This window comes from Numenius arquata, chromosome 2, assembly GCF_964106895.1.
Source record: "Numenius arquata chromosome 2, bNumArq3.hap1.1, whole genome shotgun sequence".
NCBI classification, from domain to species: domain Eukaryota; kingdom Metazoa; phylum Chordata; class Aves; order Charadriiformes; family Scolopacidae; genus Numenius; species Numenius arquata.
In genome coordinates this window covers 71,152,661-71,171,449 of record NC_133577.1, presented here as the reverse complement: position 1 = coordinate 71,171,449, position 18,789 = coordinate 71,152,661, and the positions used below count along the sequence as shown (strand labels likewise).

Below are 18,789 nucleotides of genomic sequence, written 5' to 3'. Positions count from 1 at the left end.
TATTGTTTCCTGTTGAATCTGCAGGTGGCGTACACATATATGTATATATGGACAAATTAAGTTGGAAACTAAGGGCTGTAATGTGTCTTTTAATGGCCTTGTCTTACTAATGGAAGAAAATCCACACAGGAAGCTGCAGGCACAGTGATGCTGGGTGTTTGCTGTCTTCACTGTCTTGAGGATGGGGGGTCTGGGCTTCTAACTGCTGCTCTTGTCACAGTTGATGGAGCAGACAGGTGGCTTCAGGGGTTGGTGTTGAATGTTCACACAGATGTAATAAGTAAGCGTTGTTGAAAAAAAACAACCCAAAACCAACCAAACAAAAAAACCCCAACCAAACAAAAAAAAAACCCTTTTGGCTCAGAGATGACCCTCCAACTAGTTACCTTATAAAGGGAACTTGGTAAATTTTTACAGACAGCAGTATTTCATACTTATAAAGCTTTTTTGTAACTCTTTAACAGAACACATGCCTCCCCCTTCCCTTGCTACGTGGGTGTAGGAGTTTTCCCAATACTGATCCTGGAGTGTGAAAAAAGGAGTATCTCATTTCCTTAACGATCATCTTTGGCCATTAAGAAGATAGGGTAATAATTTAAAGACTGGTTAATGGTCCAAGTTCCATCTCAGAAAAAAAAAACCTGCTCTTTAGGTCTTTTACCTTGAGAATGTAGAAATGAAAGTCCACTTCTGCATGGGGTGGCTTAGCCCATCTGGCCTGCCTACTAGTCCAGTAAGCCTAAGCATTGCCAAACATGCTGGCTCCAAAGGAGAACCTGCATTTACAGTTGCCTAGTGGGGAGAATGCAGTTTCCCTGTCTCATTTTCAAGTGCAGGATATAAATGTGCACGGGGGGTGATCTGTTCATGTGGCTGCATGGAATCTTTTCGGTCTGCTTGTGTTAGAAGCTGAGGTTTGCCTGATCACGCTGACTCTGTGCATCCACCTGCTTGTTTTTATGTTCTATTTTCACAATACCTTTGGATCGGCTGGCCTGTTTTGTCAGGATGAAGATGATCTCTAGAAGATAATATTTCAAGGGAATGGGCAATTGCATGTGTCCCCACTGAGAGGAGGATAACACCTGTGAGACATCAAAAAATCTGCCACAGAAAAACTCAATTTTGAATACACCAGCAATAAAAAGCTCTGAGCAGAGCTTGCAATTTATTAGAATCTAGTTAGTTATGTCACCAGATAACTTATTTGAAATCTAACTTTATTTATGGCTCTGCTTATGAAAATACTTGTTTCTTAAAAAAGGTATTGGTGGAAAAAACCACTGATGTAATAAAAATAATCTGTTCAATGTAGAGGTTATCTTAATGCCGATGCTGAGCAGTGGAGCACATTTTTCCACTACTACTTGTTTGTGCTTGGACTGTTACATACTTAAAAACCTAGAGCATATATGCTGTGTTAGTAGGGAGAAAGGGGAAGTGTTTGTCATAAATCTAGCTAGGAATCTGTAGTACAGGCACCTATTTTGTTGACGTCGGTGGTAACAAAGAGAAACTAAATATTCTTAAATGCTTTCAAAGCTCTGGAGTGGTAATATTTTTGGTTTGTTATATGTATGTTTTAAATGACAGATTCTAAGGGACTGTGTGGCACTGTTGTATTCCTAAATAAAGCACGTACTCACTGATGGCAGCTTTGCAATCTGTAGCATTTTGATACTGATATTTCGGGAGGTTCTTAGCTGCAGTCCGTAACTATACCTCAGCCATTTAGCTACTGAAGCCACCCTTTCCACCCATAGGTTCAGATGATTCCCTGGAAGGTCTGAGATTTATCAGATTTTTCTGATGGCAGGCCTCATAAGTCAGATTGAAAGTTCTCAAATAGCATATGACTCAAAGCATCAACAGCTTTAAAATGTCACAAGTGGGACAGCTGGTCTTGCTAAGGGAAGGGGTGCTAACTCTGGGACAAGTGTTGTTTTAAAATGAGCAGAAAGGGTTGGACGTAATAAAAAATAAAGAAAAAAATCACTTAAGGGTATTATGAAATAAACTGTGGTGTTTTTGCTGTTTTCAAACATGACAGTATTCAAATTTTGTTAACTTACGAATTGCTTTTACAGATCTTATGCAACTGAAAATCTGATTGACATGCCTATTTGTCTCACGTTGTATGAAAGAACAAAAATTAAGCATAACATCTAATAAATATTGTTAATGATTGCACTTATTCTCAAACCAACTGTTAAATGCACGCACTTGGAGAATCAAAGTGCGGTTGTGCTTTTAGCTTATTTGTGTTGGTGCATGCAACTTCACACGGTAAACACAGTATTTTATTGGGTTATGCTATATTTCTAGTGAAAAGTTTTGATGCCCTCCAATTTGTAAGCTATACTAGCTGTTAGAGAGGGCATGTAGTGCAAGCCCCGTCTTATCCTGTGCATTATGAAATCTGATATACAGACTTACTAGTGGCAAGAGATAAAAACAGCAAACAGATCAAACAGTCCTCAACTAAGAAATGACCTTAACAGCATATTGGCAACCCTCATTAAGGACTTGGAGACCCACATGGATTAGTTCTGGAGCCCTTTGTATCTCAGATTTCTGAGCTGTATGTTGGTCTGTAAACCATTCTGAAAATTTCACGCTTCTGACAGCAATGATGAATTAGTGGCCTTAATTTTCTGAGAAAAACACTGCTTGGTTAAGATGGACAAAAAGTATGATTATTTCAGTCATATAAGAAAGTTGTAATAAAATATGAATTTTGTTACTGTGGGGGAGGGTTTGGGTGGGGACTTACTATTCACTTACTCCAGAAATATTTATAACATGGACAGCTTTACTGTTGTGGGATCATTGTATAAAGAGAAATTTTCTTTAGAAAGTGAAAATTAAGCATCTAGAAATGTTCTGTATCTTTAAATATTTTTCATTTCCCATTTTACTATCCCTTTTTCTGTTCTTACAAAATTGTAGTTCTTTAGAAACAGTGCTTACTAGTCATTCTTATTAGTAACTCTAGTAAGAAAAATACAACAAAAAGATGGAATTGGCAAAAGAAGAGCACTGCTGTGGGTGCATGCCAGAAATTTATTTTCTCTGCTTGTATAGTTGCAGCTCTATTCAGAAGCCAGCGTGGCTCTCTTGCAACTGAATAACCCTAAAGGTTTCCAAGATCTGAGCAAGCAGGCAAAGAAGAACATGACTATAGATGGAAAAGAACTGACGCTTAATTCTGCTTATTTACTATGGGACCTCAGCTCTGTCAGTCAGGTAGGTAAATTCTGTTCCAGCATGTAAAGGTTGTAGTATTTAAAAACTGCAAGTAGAGGCTAACTAGTCAATGACAAGGAACATGAGATTTCTTTCAGAAGCTTGGAAGTGTTAAGAATCCAGTGTTTTTTATGTTGTAAGAAAACATCACAAGAGCACTGTCAAATTCTGAAATCAAGGAGGAACAAAAATCAGAGTGACATTTAACTGAAATTTTTGTGTTCCCCACTAAGTGCAACATTTTGCCATCTGCACATGTTCTGATAAAGTTGTGTGCAGTCAAGTCCTGAAAGGTTTAACTGATGCTGACTGGCAGATAAGCAGGCTTCTTGTGTGTGGGAGGCAGAGGGCTTTATTAACAAACATAATTATCTTCTTTCCAGTGTTTCTTAGATTTTTTTTAAATTTTTTTTGCATTGCAGCATCATATATGCTGAGAAAATGCTAATTCTCTTCCAAAATTTTTGAAGACATGAAATACAGATGTCTGTAAGGAAAGTTCAAATACTTCAAATGCTTTTGATAGAAGCAAGGATGTTTGACTTAGTAAAAGGAAATAAGATAACAAGATGTCTGTTTCAAGATAAGATCTTCTAAGATCTTGGGGGTTTTTCTCCTGCTAGAATTTAATTTTACAGTAGATATCAAGTGGTATGGGTAAAGTAAATTAAAATGTTGTCTTTTTAACAAAAACACGTAGAAACATTTAGCTATCTAGTAGTGAACATTAGGCTCAGTTTCGTTAATTTTCTCCTGATTAAGTTCTTTAAAATAAAAGAGCAGGGGATAATTGAAGACCTGCTACATCATGACGCTTCCAGTGTATCTATATTAAGCAACATTTATATACGGCTTATGATGCAACGTACTTGGAAGGCCCCAGCCTCTTAAAACTGGATTTCTGAAAGGTGATGTTATGGATTTGAAATGCAACTTGGCTTTTGATCAAAATCAGGAAATAATTGAGACTAATAAGCCAGGAAAACAGGAGGGTGTGTTTTTTCTGCGGTTGTTTCTTCAAGAGCTGGGAATCACACAAGGCACTGTCATCTTGCAATGTGGTCAGCCCTTATCCTAATTATATCAGGTGGTCAGCCATTGGTGTCAGAAGACTGTATTGTTACCTTGATAATTCAGGAGAATATGATCCTTTAGAAGAATAATGGTACTTGATCAATGTACTTTTTATTTTTTAATGTCTTAAGTTCTCAAATGTTTATGCACCCATATGCTAAAGTGCACTGTTACCTAGCTGGATCAGAACTTGAATGTTCTATTTAAAATCTAAGAAAAGATTTTTTTCTTTTTATAGTCTAAACAGGATGAAGATATTTCTGCCAGCCGTTTTGAAGATAATGAAGAGCTGAGATACTCATTGCGATCAATAGAGAGGCATGCCCCGTGGGTACGACATATTTTTATTGTCACTAATGGGCAGATTCCTTCCTGGCTTAACCTGGATAATCCTCGGATAACCATAGTGACACATCAGGTAAAAGTCAAACAAAAAACCCCACCAAAAACCTGAAACAAACAAAAATACCAGCATGAAAGTGCCACTAGTAGAGATTCTGTGTTTGTTTAGAAATGTAGTTATCCCCTTTCAGCTATAGGCTGCATTTATTTGGAAGGTAGAAGTGACCAGCTCTTCCCCATCTCATCCATGGTTTTATTAAACCCCAGTATGTCTTTGTATTTTGGCTAAGCAGGTAACTGAACGTATATCAACCCCTCATTTAGTCCTCTTTTCCAAATGCTGAGGCTTCAGGTAACGTTATACCCATGTCTAATCTCCTTATAAAGTCTATTTTTAAAAAAACTGGGGAGAAGAAAATGTGATCTGAATCCATAAGCAGTCTTTCAGGACCAGTAATAACCTAATAAGTTTATGTTGAGACAGGATGGATTACAATTACTGAAACTAAGACGATGGCTGCAAGAAAAAGTAGCTGTGTGTTCTAAAAAGTTTATTTTAAAAGAGAAAGGGAATCCTTCAGGCTTTCTGAATAAGTTAAACAAAAATACTCCAGTAGCTTCTTATTACGAGTTGGGAAGTAATTTTGGAATCTGGACATGCCTTAGGAGCCTTGAGCAACCTAAGTGGTAACAAGATACTAATTCAACTTCTGTTGCTGTCTGCTTCTGAAGTTAGTTGAAAGAGATGGAGGAATCCTGACTTTTTGAATGCTGGGACAGGTTCAACTTGCTTGAAATTTTGTGCAGCGTGTACTGTATGAGAAGTGTAAATATGTGTACACTGGGCCTGATCCAATACCCAGTGAAAGAGGAGTTTGTGTCTTTGCATTGAACCAGGTGTGGTTTCTTAGTTAAGCAGCAGGCTTGAAAATGGTTTTGAGTGGGAAAATGAGATAGTGAGGGTTTTTGGGTGGTGGTTTTTTTGGCTAAAATCTTTTCACTTTTTTGTCTTTCATTTCTCCTTGTTCTTGATAAAACTCTTTTATAGTAGATAAGTACCAAATATGTCTGTTGTGCCTGACCTTTTATGGTTTGTGTGTTTTTTTGTTTTTTTGTTTTTTATTTCTGAAACTGTTTTGGGTTGTTGGGGCTTTGTTTTAGGAAATATTTCAGAATGTGAGTCACTTGCCTACCTTCAGTTCACCAGCTATTGAAAGTCACATTCATCGTATCAGTGGCCTCTCTCAGAAGTTTATCTATCTCAATGATGATGTTATGTTTGGGAAGGATGTTTGGCCTGATGATTTTTACAGTCACTCTAAAGGTCAAAAGGTAAGCCAAAATGAAAGTAAAACTTTTCTATGCTAATATAATAATCAAAGAAAGGGAGAGCAAATACAAGATTTGCCTTCACTCCCCCTTTTACCTCTAAAAGTTCAGTATTCTTAACTAGACAACTGTTAGCAAAGGTGCAGGGTGGCGAGGGCTCTGTCTTTTTTTGTATGTGTGCTTGTGTCGATGTTTGGGTTGCAGAATTACTTTTATTTATATTCACTCACAAGTTTCTGGTGGTATAATGGTTGTTCTGTCAGGGTTCATGCTTTGGTTTATTATCAGTGTCATTCTCTAATTCTCCCATTTTATGTTGAAGGAGTGGTAAGACTAATGTGATGTTTGGCAGCTGTCAGTCTTCCCTCCCTTTTAAATTCTTACTGTTTTGTGGAAAATGTTCAAAATGGACTCAATTCTTCCATGGCAACACTGAGGTCAGATAACATTCAAACTGGTTTAGTACTTAAATTTACCATTAATTACCTCTGTTCCAGGACACCCAAAATATTTTTGCCCAATCTGGATATAATTATATATGATTATTTACTAAAAGATATGCTGTTGGATGTTCAAGGACATCAAATAATTTAATCTTTCAACAGACTTGTTTTCAACAACTGTGGTTAAGCAAGGAAAGCAGGCTGAAGAAACATTAGCAATAGTCCTATTAGCAATAGTCCTATTAGCAATAGTCCTATTAGCAATAGTCCACAGGACTTTACAATAGTCCTGTGTAAAGACTCTGGTTGCCAGCAGAGTTTTCATCCATGAGCTTCGTCTACAAGAGCAATATGGAGGAAAAAATTAAGATTTATATTTGTTATTTATACTAAAGCAGTAAGTACACAAGACACTAGAGACCACTGAATTAAACACTTCATGCAGGCAGGTGTGAACACTTGTGTACACACACAGAAGGGTTGTAGAAAATCAGTTTAAGCTACCCTAAAATTACTGTTTCGGTACTTGAAGATGTTAGGAGGCTTTTAGTTGTTTTAAATCTCTAAGGATGTAGGCATATAATTGCAAAATTATATTATTACTGCATTTCTATTCTTCAGTTATTCTTCACAGTTCTAAGGCAGTTTAGTTGCAATGTTGTTCGTGGTAACCTGATCAGTAAGTGTTTCAGCAGGAAATGTACTGCTAAAATCTTGAAACATTAAGGCCTGAAGGAAAATGTGTGTGGTTTTTAATGCCTCTCCAGTTGAAAATACACACACCCACACACGGGGTTTGGTGGTTTGTGTGTTTTTTTGTTTTGTTTTGTTTTTGTTGTTGTTGTTGTTTTTTTGTTGTTGTTGTTTTTCTTTTTTCTTTTTTCTTTTTTTTTTAATCTTGGCAATTCTTAGAATTATTTAAGTCATAGAGGGTCAGAGGCTTCAGGGATTATGTTCAACATGTGCTGTTTATCTCATGACTGCTTAGTAATGCAGAAACATTTTGAGTCAGGAGAACAAGTGAACTGCAGAGCTATTTCAGACTTTAAGTTCCCCTTTCTTATCTGATAAAAGGAAAAATACTCATTTTCATTGGAATATGGTTTGTCGGAAGTGGATTTGGGAAGTAATGCTTTCTATTTCTTGCCATTGCTGCCTTGCTGTGTGGCCTTGGGAATTCTTCAGTTCTTCCTTCTGTTTGAAAGGGGTAACATTAACTTCACAGGTAGTACGGTTTAAATGCTGTTTGTGAAGCTTTGTGAATACTTAAGGCACTATACACAGGGAGGCATTATTTTTAGTCTCTGTATTCCAAGAAACAACCTCAGTTGACTTCTATTTGCCAGTCCTTGTCTCAGACTGTAATGTTGTTCCAGGTTTATTTGACCTGGCCTGTGCCAAACTGTGCTGAGGGATGTCCTGGCTCATGGATTAAAGATGGTTACTGTGACAAAGCCTGTAATAACTCAGCGTGTGATTGGGATGGAGGTGATTGCATTGGTAAGACAGCAATGTTAAATTTGGAAAAAGTGAACTGTTTGTTTTTTGTTGTAAGAATAATTCTGTAATTTGTCATTCTCCTGTAACTGCAAAATTTGCCTCCTTTAATAATAAAAGAAAAGTTGGCTTACAGATGAAAACCTTGTTTCCTGAAAACTACAAATTTCTATGGAAAATGACAGCAAATAGTAGAGCATAGGAAAATCTTTCTTTGGGTACCAAATTTGACTAGCTGAAAGGAAGGTTTTTGAAATTCAAATTATTATTATTATATATTATTGTATAATATATATAAGAATTATATATTATTTGGACTCGGAATCCAAAGAATAACAGGACTGTGAAGTTGCACCATTAGATCGGATTTTCAGGACTGCAGAGTGGGAAAACGAAGTGGCACTTCTGGATTGAGGAAGTGATACCTCTCTAGGGCACTGTAAAATCAAGACTGCAAGCACAAGAAGTAGTAAACCAGTTTTCTGCCTGCCTTTTCGAAATTAAGACAAAATATGTTGGAGTTTGTGTTGCAACTTTAAGTTGGTTCCTAAGCTTCTACCAGTGCAATTGTGCATGCTATAGATTTTACACTAACTCACAGAGGTCTAGTTAGCATCTGCCCCATTTTAATTTCACTGGTGATAAATAAGGTTATTGACTCTTCAGTCTAGCTTTAACACTGTGGCTTGATATGTGCCTTTCCTCAGAAATAAGGATTTCAAGTATCTGGTGTTTTTTTTTTTTTTTTTTTTTTTCTTTCCCTGTAGGTAACAGTGGGGGTAGTCGCTACGTTGCTGGTGGAGGTGCAGTCGGAGGTATCGGGAATGGACCACCATGGCAGTTTGGTGCAGGAATAAGTGGCGTTTCATACTGTAACCAAGGCTGTGCTAATTCCTGGCTAGCAGACAAATTCTGTGATCAGGCCTGCAATGTCCTCTCCTGTGGATTTGATGCTGGTGACTGTGGCCAGGGTATGTAAAATACATCGTTGATAAACTTTCTGCAGGGATTCTTTTGAATTGCCTGACCTTTTTGGTTTGTTATTACTCTCAGATTGGGCTCAGATGCCCTGTACAGCTGTGGAAAAGAGTTGCTAGCAGCTGAAGAAAAAAGTCACGTGCTTCTTGTATTCATTAATCCAAACTTGAATCAATATTATGCTGCTTTTATTAAATAAAACTGTTACTGACCAAGCATGGGTGGGGAGCTCCATACATTACCGAGCAGGAAACATCAAACTCCTTGTCCCAAGAGGCTTACGTTTTAAATGGAGAAATTACATTTCAGCTATGCAAACAGTCTTTACCCAAATAAGGACAGCTGACTTGATGATACCCATCATGGTTAAAAAAGAGCCTCTCTGATGCTGACAGAACGAGTTCAAGCCTGGCTCTGGGCTCTTGCCAAAGGCTACTTTCAGTCACCTGTGAAGTTTTCTGAAGTTTATTTTGATATGAAAGATTAGCAAGAGTGAAAGCAGTGATTGAGAGTCTGAATTGCTGTCTGGTACAGGCAGGGGAGCAAAAATGGAAGAATTTGGCCTGTTTGGAAGACTAGAGGCTCCCCTGCATCTCAGCACAGACAAATGTGCTACTGGCAATTCTGTTGCAGGCAGTGAGGTTTTGTTCATGTGAGAGCTGACATATAATCGGTCTTCTGCTGTGGGAGGGAGAAGTTTGATTCAGCCCATCTGATTTTGGAAGTCTCAAATCAAAATTCAATGTAGTAGTGAAATCCAACTTTATGTTGTAATGTAAATCTACTAAAATGTGGCAAAAATGTAGTCTGGGCATGTTACTTATGACTGATGCATAATTTTAAGTGATGTGTGATAGCGAGCCACTTAAGCTCCTCAGGTAGAGACTGAAAGAGTGATAAATTACACTGGCTTTTAGAATTACTACTGGAATGTCTGGCAGCTTTATGTATCTGGTCATTCCTTATTAAAAATAGGTGAGCAAGAAACTGGAAGCTACAGTAAGAGTTCTTCCACAAAGCTGTCTCCCTGCTAATATGGTGAATCTAGGTGGGCATATTACAGTTAAAAAAGGCTGAAAGACAAGTGTCACTGCAAATTGACAGAAATTTGTTTTGTTTCTTGGCATTTTTCCAGATCACTTTGAAGAGATGTATAAGGTGACGCTTCAGCTTAATCAGACCTACTATGTTATTCCCAAAGGTGAATGTCTGCCCTACTTCAGCTTCAGTGAAATAGCCAAGAAAGGAATTGAGGGTTCATATAGTGATAATCCAATTATCCGACATGCTTCAGTTGCTAACAAATGGAAGACTATCCACCTCTTAATGCATAGTGGCATGAATGCAACTGTGATCTATTTCAACCTTACGTTTCTAAATAAGAATGATGAAGAGTTTAAAATGCAGGTAGCTGTCGAGGTTGATACTAGAGAGGAACCAAAAGTGAACACAACTTCCATGCAAAAACCCAACTCTGATTTTAAAACTGTAACATCTATACCAGAAGCTGAAATGATATTTGAGGATATTCCTGAAGAAAAACGCTTTCCAAGAGTCAGCAGATGTCGAAATGGCACAAAAGAGAGTCTACATGAAGAGGTGATACCATCAGTAAACGTGTCTCTCCTTCCTGAAGATGTTCAGCTAGCACTGCAAAACCTGGATTTGAAACTACTAAATGGCGATATCACTCAGAAAGGATTTAACCTATCCAAGGCTGCTCTCCTGAGACCTTTTCAGTTCTTAACCACAGTAAAGAGTATCATAGGCCTGGAAAAGAAGGGCATGCATAATCATTCAGATGATCAGAAGAACCGTACCAGCTGGCAGAAGCCTTATAAAGATGTAAATGATGGCAAAATAAAAATGATAAAAGCAAATGAAGTTCCTTCAAAGCTTACAGGAACAAAGGGGACTGTTGTGACAATGAACACAAATAAACTTATTTATAAAGTCAAGCCTAAATCCACACTTCCCTCCCAGAGCATAGGAAATAAAAATGAAACTCGAGAAAAAGTATTGAACTCACTCATATTAAGGGAAACTCAGAAATCAAAACAAACTGAGAATGTAGATACTGGAGAAGATGCACAAGGGATGAAAGGAGGAAAAGGCCATGTGCAGGTGGATACAAATGTACAGGAGAGGCTAGTGGGAAGAAAATTACAGTCTTATGCTGGAAGTTACCAAGGCTTTTTGCCATGGGAGAAAAAGAAGTATTTCCAGGACCTTCTTGATGTGAGTATTTTGATGTCATTGCTTATTGTAATAGTTGCATCTTTCTCCATTTAGTGGAATACTATTAATATGATCTATAAATTGGGAATGTGTCTTGCCTTTGAAGCAAATATTGAGATTTTTTTGAAAGCTCCTTTTGCCTTTTCATGTAAAATCTAATTTGTTTATGACCGAGCCTCTCTTAGCTAGGTGGTAAAAGCTGAGTAGTCATTTCTTTTCCCTTTCTACTGGTTTTTTTTTTTTTTCAGTCAGATTCTTTTTGTTCATTGTATGTTGGCACAGTGCTATTCTTCAAACATACACAGCACTTCAACAAAAAGCTTAAATTTTTTTTGATTGCATTTATGCAAATATGGATCCAGTCTATTAAAAAAATGTAAAAAATAAGTATAATAGTAAGTACTTGGGCTCTAAAAGTTAAATTGAAAGTCTGCCAACAAAATTGAGTATCCAGACCATGTCAAGAAAATATGTAGGAAGCTTCCTCTGCTTCCAGCTAAGGCATTTTGGCAGACTTTTGAAAAACCTCTAGAAGGGAAGATGGAGACTGTAATTCAGTTGGTAGCAACTGCTTTGCGCTGCACCAAATGGCAAAGGGGCTGTGTTTGTAAAATGCTGCCTCTTCTGTTCATCTGAGGAATGAGAAATCCTGCATGAGGAATCTTAATATTAATAGCATTTCAGTTTATCAAATGTGGATGAATTATCAGGAAAAAAAAGGCCAATATTACAAATACATCTGATAGCAAACAGGGACTTCAATGTGTGTATGAGGCGTCAGAGCACAAATATTAAGGAAGTTTTTTATAGGCTACTTTTCCTGAAGGCATGAAAATTTTAAGGAAAAGTTTACCTGATCTTTCTTTTCTTTTTAAAGAGAACTAGGAAATATGAAGAAAAATAATCAAAACTTTTCTTCCCGTTTTCAAATACTGGAAAGAGTTGGAACCTGGCTGAAACATCATTTTTCCTATGTTTTTAATGTTTTCGATCTTTCTTGGCAACGTAACCTTGATTTATGCCTGTCCTGCTGTTTAGGAAGAAGAGTCATTACTCAAACAAATGTCATACTTTACTGATGGTAAACATTTTGGAAGGCAGCTGAAGGATACATTTGCTGATTCCCTTCGATATGTAAATAAGCTTTTGAACAGCAAATTTGGATTTACATCTCGGAAAGTCCCTGCTCATATGCCTCACATGATTGACCGCACTGTTATGCAAGAGCTGCAGGATATGTGAGTATGTCTTTGTTTGGAATAATGTAAAACTGTAGTTAATTCTGCCTTTCTTTTGATGCTTTTTTGTATAGCTATTTCAAATGTGTTGTTAGCTACTCATTAAAGTTATGTTTTGAAAAGGGAAACAGGGAATTCATTACAATGTGGTAGTTGTCCTAAAATAAGGAGACTTTTGAGGACCATTTTAAAATTCTAAATGAGAATTTGTTTTTAGGCAAGGAATGTTTTACTTCAGGAAACTGGAGTATTAAATTAGTTTACGTTCTTATATAGGTTTCCTGAGGAGTTTGACAAGACATCATTTCACAAAGTGCGGCACTCAGAAGATATGCAGTTTGCTTTTTCGTATTTCTACTATCTTATGAGTGCAGTCCAGCCACTGAACATTTCTCAGATCTTCAATGAGGTTGATACAGACCAATCGGGCATCTTGTCTGACCGAGAGATTCGCACGTTGGCCACAAGAATCCATGAATTGCCACTAAGTTTGCAGGTACTCTTTCCTTACCAATACCTTTTGGAGTAACTTCAGTTTTAGAGCCCAAAACTGTTAAAATGAGTGAAATCTTTATTAGCATTTGTCAATTCTTAAATTTCACCTGGAGAATAATCACACTGTTCTACTTTGTCATTGTTGTACGGAGTCAACAATTAGATTGAGTTCTAGCAACATCAGAAGAATGGATCAGTGGTGTCCAAGTTCAAGAAAGCGGTTAGTGTTTGTCAGAAAAGGTGTTCGCTGTTAAAAGCTGCTGTGATCCTGCTGTGCTTATTTTTGTTCTTACACATAGTAAAAGACAATCCTTGCCCTGAGGAACTTGTGGCCTAAAGAAAGAAGTGAGGCAAAAGGGTAGCAAAGAATTCATACTAGTAAATACTGTGACCATATATGAGGATTCACATTTCTGTGTTTCTGGGCACCTGATAAAAAAAAGGATGTGGTTTTTGTAGGACTTACGCTCCTAGAGACATTTAGTAGAGAATGAAGTGTACGAGTTCTGCTTTACACACAGGAATCAGCATGAATCGATAAAATAATTTTTTCTTGAAATAGCATATAAAATCACTGGTATAGCTGGAACACAGACCTGCTTTAGTGTGTTCCTGACCTGTACCTTAGTCAGAAAAACTTCTTCCTGTCCTTTCAGTTCACTTTTCTGTTTGTTTGCTTGATTTGGGATTTAATATGCCACTGCTAGTTTGGGAATTCTACACTGTCCTGACATCAGTAAAGGGGTGTTTTCCATTTTTAAATGAAAATTACTTTAAGTCATGCTCTATCTGATGTCAATTCCACTATGCAGTGAGCATTTGCTTTACTTTAGTCCCACTAACTTCGGCAGTTATTGAACTGCGTCTGCAGAATATTGTTTCTTTTTTCTAACAATAGCATGGAATTTTGTTATGTAGATAACATATGTCGGTGCACCCTGGATTTTTATAACTATGTCAGTGAGAAAACAGGATTACATCCTTTTTTTTTTTTTTTCTTCTTTTTCTGTTAGGATTTGACAGGTCTAGAACAAATGCTAATAAATTGCTCTAAATCTCTTCCTGCCAACATCACTCAGATCCATGTCATTCCACCAACTCAGGAAGCATATTACGATCCCAATCTGGTAAGAAATATTGGTCTTAAAAGATGCTTGGTTTATTTTTTTACTGTGCTTGAAAAGCTGGTTTGATTTCTATAAAGAAAGTATTTACAAAAATTTCTACTTGTGTGTACATAAAGTGTTATGAAATCAAAATTTTACAAGCTACTTCCTAACTTACAAAGCTATTAATTTCCTTCAAAAACAGAGATAAGTTGAGTATTAGAATGTTATTGTATGTGATTTAAAAAGTCATCCTTGTTAAGAAAATTCAGTCGTGAAACAAAAAGACAGTAAGCCAAATACCTCTCTGACTAGAACTTCCTGATAAAAATTTATCTGAATTATAACCCATATATTTAAAAACAAAACAAAATCAAAAAAAACCTACCAGACCATCAGATGGACATCTTTAGAATAATTCTTCCTAATTTGAAGGCTTCAGACTAACTCCTTTTACCTTCCAAAGATGGGCTGACAGGAGCCTCATGAAATTCAGTAAGGTGAAGTGCAGAGTCCTGCACCTTGGAACAACCCTGTGCACCAGTGTCGTGCTGGGGGCCACCCAGCTGGAAAGCAGCTTGGCAGAAAAGGACCTGGGGGTCCTGGTGGACACCAAGTTGAACATGAGCCAGCAGTGTGCCCTTGAGGCAAAAGAGGGCTAAGGGGCTGCATTAGATAAAGTGTTTCCAGCAGGTCAAGGGAGGTGACCCTTCCCTTCTACTCAGCACTGGTGAGACCACACCTGGAGTGCTGTGTCCAGTTCCAGACTCCTCGGTACAAGGGACACATGGACATACTGGAAGGAGTCCAGCAAAGGGCCATGAAGGCGATTAAGAGACAGGAGCATTTCTCTTATGAGGAAAGGCTGAGAGAGCTGGGACTGTTCAACCTGGAGAAGAGTAGTCTCAGGGGAGGATCTCATCAATGAATATAAATATCTGAAGGGAAAGCACAAAGAAGATGGAGCCAGACTCTTCTCCGTGGTGCCCCGTGACAAGACCAGAGACAATGGGCACAAACTAAAACAAAGGAGGTTCCCTCTGAACATCAAGCAAAGACTTTTTTACTGTGAGGGTGACCAAGCATTGGTGCAGGTTGCCCATTTGCGGGCAGCCTCCATCCTTGGAGATATTCAAAAGCCATCTGGACATCATCCTGGGCAACTGGCACTTGGTGGCCCTGTATGAGCAGGGGGGTTGGACCAGATGAGCTCCTGAGGTCCCTTCCAACCTAAACTATTCTGTGATTCTATGAAAATTGAGGTCTTAGGACTAGATGTCCCTTTAAGGATTTAAGTCCTTAATTTATATTTTAGTGGTTAAATTCTCATTAAAATCTGCTCGAATTTAGGAATCTAAAATCTTTAGATCTGATACTAATGCCTAGATTTCTTTGACAATGAGAATTTAATTCCTGCATCAACCTATGCATTTGAAAAAAATGTGTGCATGTACTTTGCTAAATTGATGATCTGATGTTTTATAGCTTCAAACCAATATTGTATCAAAGCAAAAATAATTTTGATGAGTACAGATCATGAACTGTTGGGTAGCAGAAGAGCATTATTGATCACCAACACATGCAAATCGTAGTACAGAGATCTGCAATATGTGCGTAGATAAATGTTTTAAAAATATTTTCCCCTAAGTCTGAATTTCAGCAAAGTTATATATACCAAATAAAATAATTCTTCAGCCTGACTTTAAGAAAAGGAAGTGTGGATTTGAGACTCTTGCAGTGTCTGAGGATGTTACATCCAGTACAGTGTTACTTCATTTTGCCTGTTTATTACTCTCAATTCAGTTTGCAAAATTCTGTGAAGTAAAAACTTTGAAGAGTGGTAATAAGGGATGGCTGCCATGAATATGTTTAAAGTTGGGGTTAAAAGTAAGTCTCAGTGGTTGGGAACATTGTCAAATAACTTTAATCTTTTCAGAGAGTTAGTAAAATATTACTAATCTAAGCAGTAATGCCTAATGTTACCAGTTCAAATAGTGACAGAATAGTATTTGTGTTTGGCACAGAGGTCTATTTTATTCTTACTTCTGTTGCCTGCAACAGCTAAATTTCTTGGAATGAGTCTATGACCACAGAAATATCCTTTGAGAACAGGGATTTTATTTCCCAGAATTGTTTCAAGGTAGCTTGTGATAGAAATAAGGCCTAATGTGTATCAGCTGTTTTGCAGAGTTTGCCTGGCCAGTGTTACTGGTGGCTTCTACCAGAGGAATGTCAGAGACAGCTGTCAAATGACATAAAATTTCTGAATATTTTATTGAGGATGAAATCTAGAAGTTGCAGTGTTTTTGCCAAAAATAATGTGTATTTTTCATATAATATTTGCATGCATAGCAAATCATGATGTTATGCACCAGTATCCTTTTTTTTTTTTTTTTTTTTTTTTTTTCCCCTCAACAGTTGATCAAGAAACTAGTGATTTTCATTCCAGGAGAGTAAAGCGTATGCAAGCATTTCTAGCTAATATGAGTTTTCTACAAAAGTATGTCTTTATAACAGACTATCATTTTCAGTAACCTGTAATCTAAGCAATGCTTTCTTCCAGCCTCCAGTAACAAAAAACCTAGTGACTAATTGCAAACCTGTGACTGACAGAATCCGTAAGGCATACAAGGACAAAAACAAATACAGGTATGTTGTTCAGTCCTGTGAAAAGCCGTGCTAAGTTTTATAAAGTATTAAGATCTATAAATACATACATGACCAAAGATTGTATTTGCATGTTAACAAATCTTAGCTCAATTTATTTTAACAGTGGAACTGAAGAAACATACTGATACCTACTTATGTATGTTTCATGGTGCAGAATGATGTCATTTGTTTTTCTTAGTTTCTTATTTAGTAGACCAAATATTTCTATGCTACTTGTGTCATCTTTGGGCAGATCCTAATTTGCGTTGTACAACAGTAAGCCAGAGTATCTATAGATGGCTATATAAATTGACTATATGTAGTGAATGAAGGCAGTTAAAGTAACATAAAAAGAAGGAAAGAGCCCGTCCTGTACGTAGAAGTTGTAAATCCGCTTCGTCCTTTCTTCTACTGAAGCTTAAAAAAAAAAAAAAAAGAAAAAGTACATTAGCCCTACCTAACTTGTAGTTTCCCTGCAAGGAGGAGGAGGAGTGACAGGTAGGGGGATGAGAAAAGGGTTTCCATCCCCTTTTGGAAAGGGCAGGACAAAGCATGATCGTGACTGTGGGTTTGTTTGAATAATTGTATTTGTGTAGATCTGCATGCGATCAGGTTCTCTCAGATCTTTTTTTCTCTGAAAGCTGCCAAACCAATTGCGCGCCAATGAGGCTGTTTGCTGGCGTGGAGCTTATAGCCTGGTCTCCTGTCCGTTGCCCCACCAGGGCTGTTGGGCAGGAGAAGAGTGGTGGGGAGTCTCTGAGGCATGGAGTTCCCCCAGGAGTGGCTACAAAGTTAAATAAAACTGTAGAATGAATGAAGGTTGCAGGTGCTGTGTAGGGAAGCTCTTGGACATTATTATACATAAATTCATAGTAACTCAGGTTGTGCTGTAAGCTTTGTAAATAATTCTCTTCCCAGGGAAGTTTATGCTAAAACTGAAAAGCTAACACAGCAAACGAGATTAAAAAAAGGTAGGGGTGGAGGCAAGGGTTTGCTGTGCTTAATGATATAAATACATTATTTTAAGTCAGTTTAAGATACAAGCTGCTCTTTTGTTTGCTCTGTTGAACTTCAGTATTGAATAACTGTATTATTAATTTTGTGAACTTAAATGGAATGTGTTCCCAGATGAGACTTTAAGGAGCTGGCAGAGTCTTTTCCTATATCAAGACAAAAAAAGGTGAAAAATATCAGTGTGGTACCTCTAGTAAGACTACTGAAAGAGCATTTGATCCCCTTTTAAACTCAAGATATTCTTCGGAAATCATACATTTCTGCATTTCATATACTTGTCAGGTCTGCAGGTTAATGATTAGGTGGATGAGGAAGGTTTTATTTGTATTTAAGGCTGTAGTTTTATATACTCTTCGTTATTTTCAGGTTTTTGTGGGATGGGCGATTGGATACTAAGAACATGTTTTCTCATGTCTGAAATTTAATTATAAATTACAATTGTTAATTTTGTGTGTGTGTGTTTAAAAAAAAAAGCATAGTAAGTGTTGTGTCTACTTTCAGATTAATTGTTACTTTTATGTGAAAACTTGTAGTTTACATAATTTGTATTAGAATTCAGTTCCTTGGTTTATGGGTGGCTGCTAATAAATCTACAAGAAGGTGGTTCTGTACAGGAACATTAGCTAAAAAACGTAAATATCCTGATAGAAAACAAATTATAAATTCTAATGAAGGTTGGACAGTCACATTAGAAATAATTCATTAAATAGTATCTTAAATCAGTATTTATTGAACCTGACTTTAGGTTCTTCTATTAATGTATAAATTATTTTTTTTAACAATAAGGTTTGAAATCATGGGAGAAGAGGAAATTGCCTTCAAAATGATTCGCACAAATGTTTCTCATGTGGTTGGTCAGCTGGACGACATACGAAAAAATCCCAGGTATCCTGTTTCTTGATTTGTATGAAGTTTTGAGGTGGTTTTTGTTTTCTGCTTTAACTGTTTAAACTGTGTGTTGAAAAATAACTTATTGCAATGTATTTCTATGCCACGTGTTACAGGGAAAGACTAATTTTAATCAAAACTACTTCTAATTTTTTCTATGTAACTGAAGCTAAGTGACTGCTCTCTGTCATGCTGGGGATTACCTCATTAATTTATGTTACATTTTTATATATCTAAAACTTTTGAAAGTTT

The 18,789-nt window shown here is 37.1% G+C and overlaps 1 protein-coding gene across 1 annotated transcript in view; it reads left to right on the top strand.

Annotated features, from left to right (window-relative positions):
- The window catches only part of GNPTAB (N-acetylglucosamine-1-phosphate transferase subunits alpha and beta), a 46,740-nt gene that overhangs the window by 19,307 nt on the left and 8,644 nt on the right, over positions 1–18,789 (top strand). The window contains exons 8-18 of the mRNA XM_074168835.1: positions 3,085–3,246; positions 4,559–4,738; positions 5,824–5,994; positions 7,811–7,934; positions 8,699–8,902; positions 10,045–11,147; positions 12,186–12,385; positions 12,662–12,881; positions 13,894–14,007; positions 16,550–16,635; positions 18,436–18,534. Of these exons, the coding sequence (XP_074024936.1) occupies positions 3,085–3,246; positions 4,559–4,738; positions 5,824–5,994; positions 7,811–7,934; positions 8,699–8,902; positions 10,045–11,147; positions 12,186–12,385; positions 12,662–12,881; positions 13,894–14,007; positions 16,550–16,635; positions 18,436–18,534 (2,663 nt within the window). The remainder of the gene's footprint in view (positions 1–3,084; positions 3,247–4,558; positions 4,739–5,823; positions 5,995–7,810; positions 7,935–8,698; positions 8,903–10,044; positions 11,148–12,185; positions 12,386–12,661; positions 12,882–13,893; positions 14,008–16,549; positions 16,636–18,435; positions 18,535–18,789) is intronic.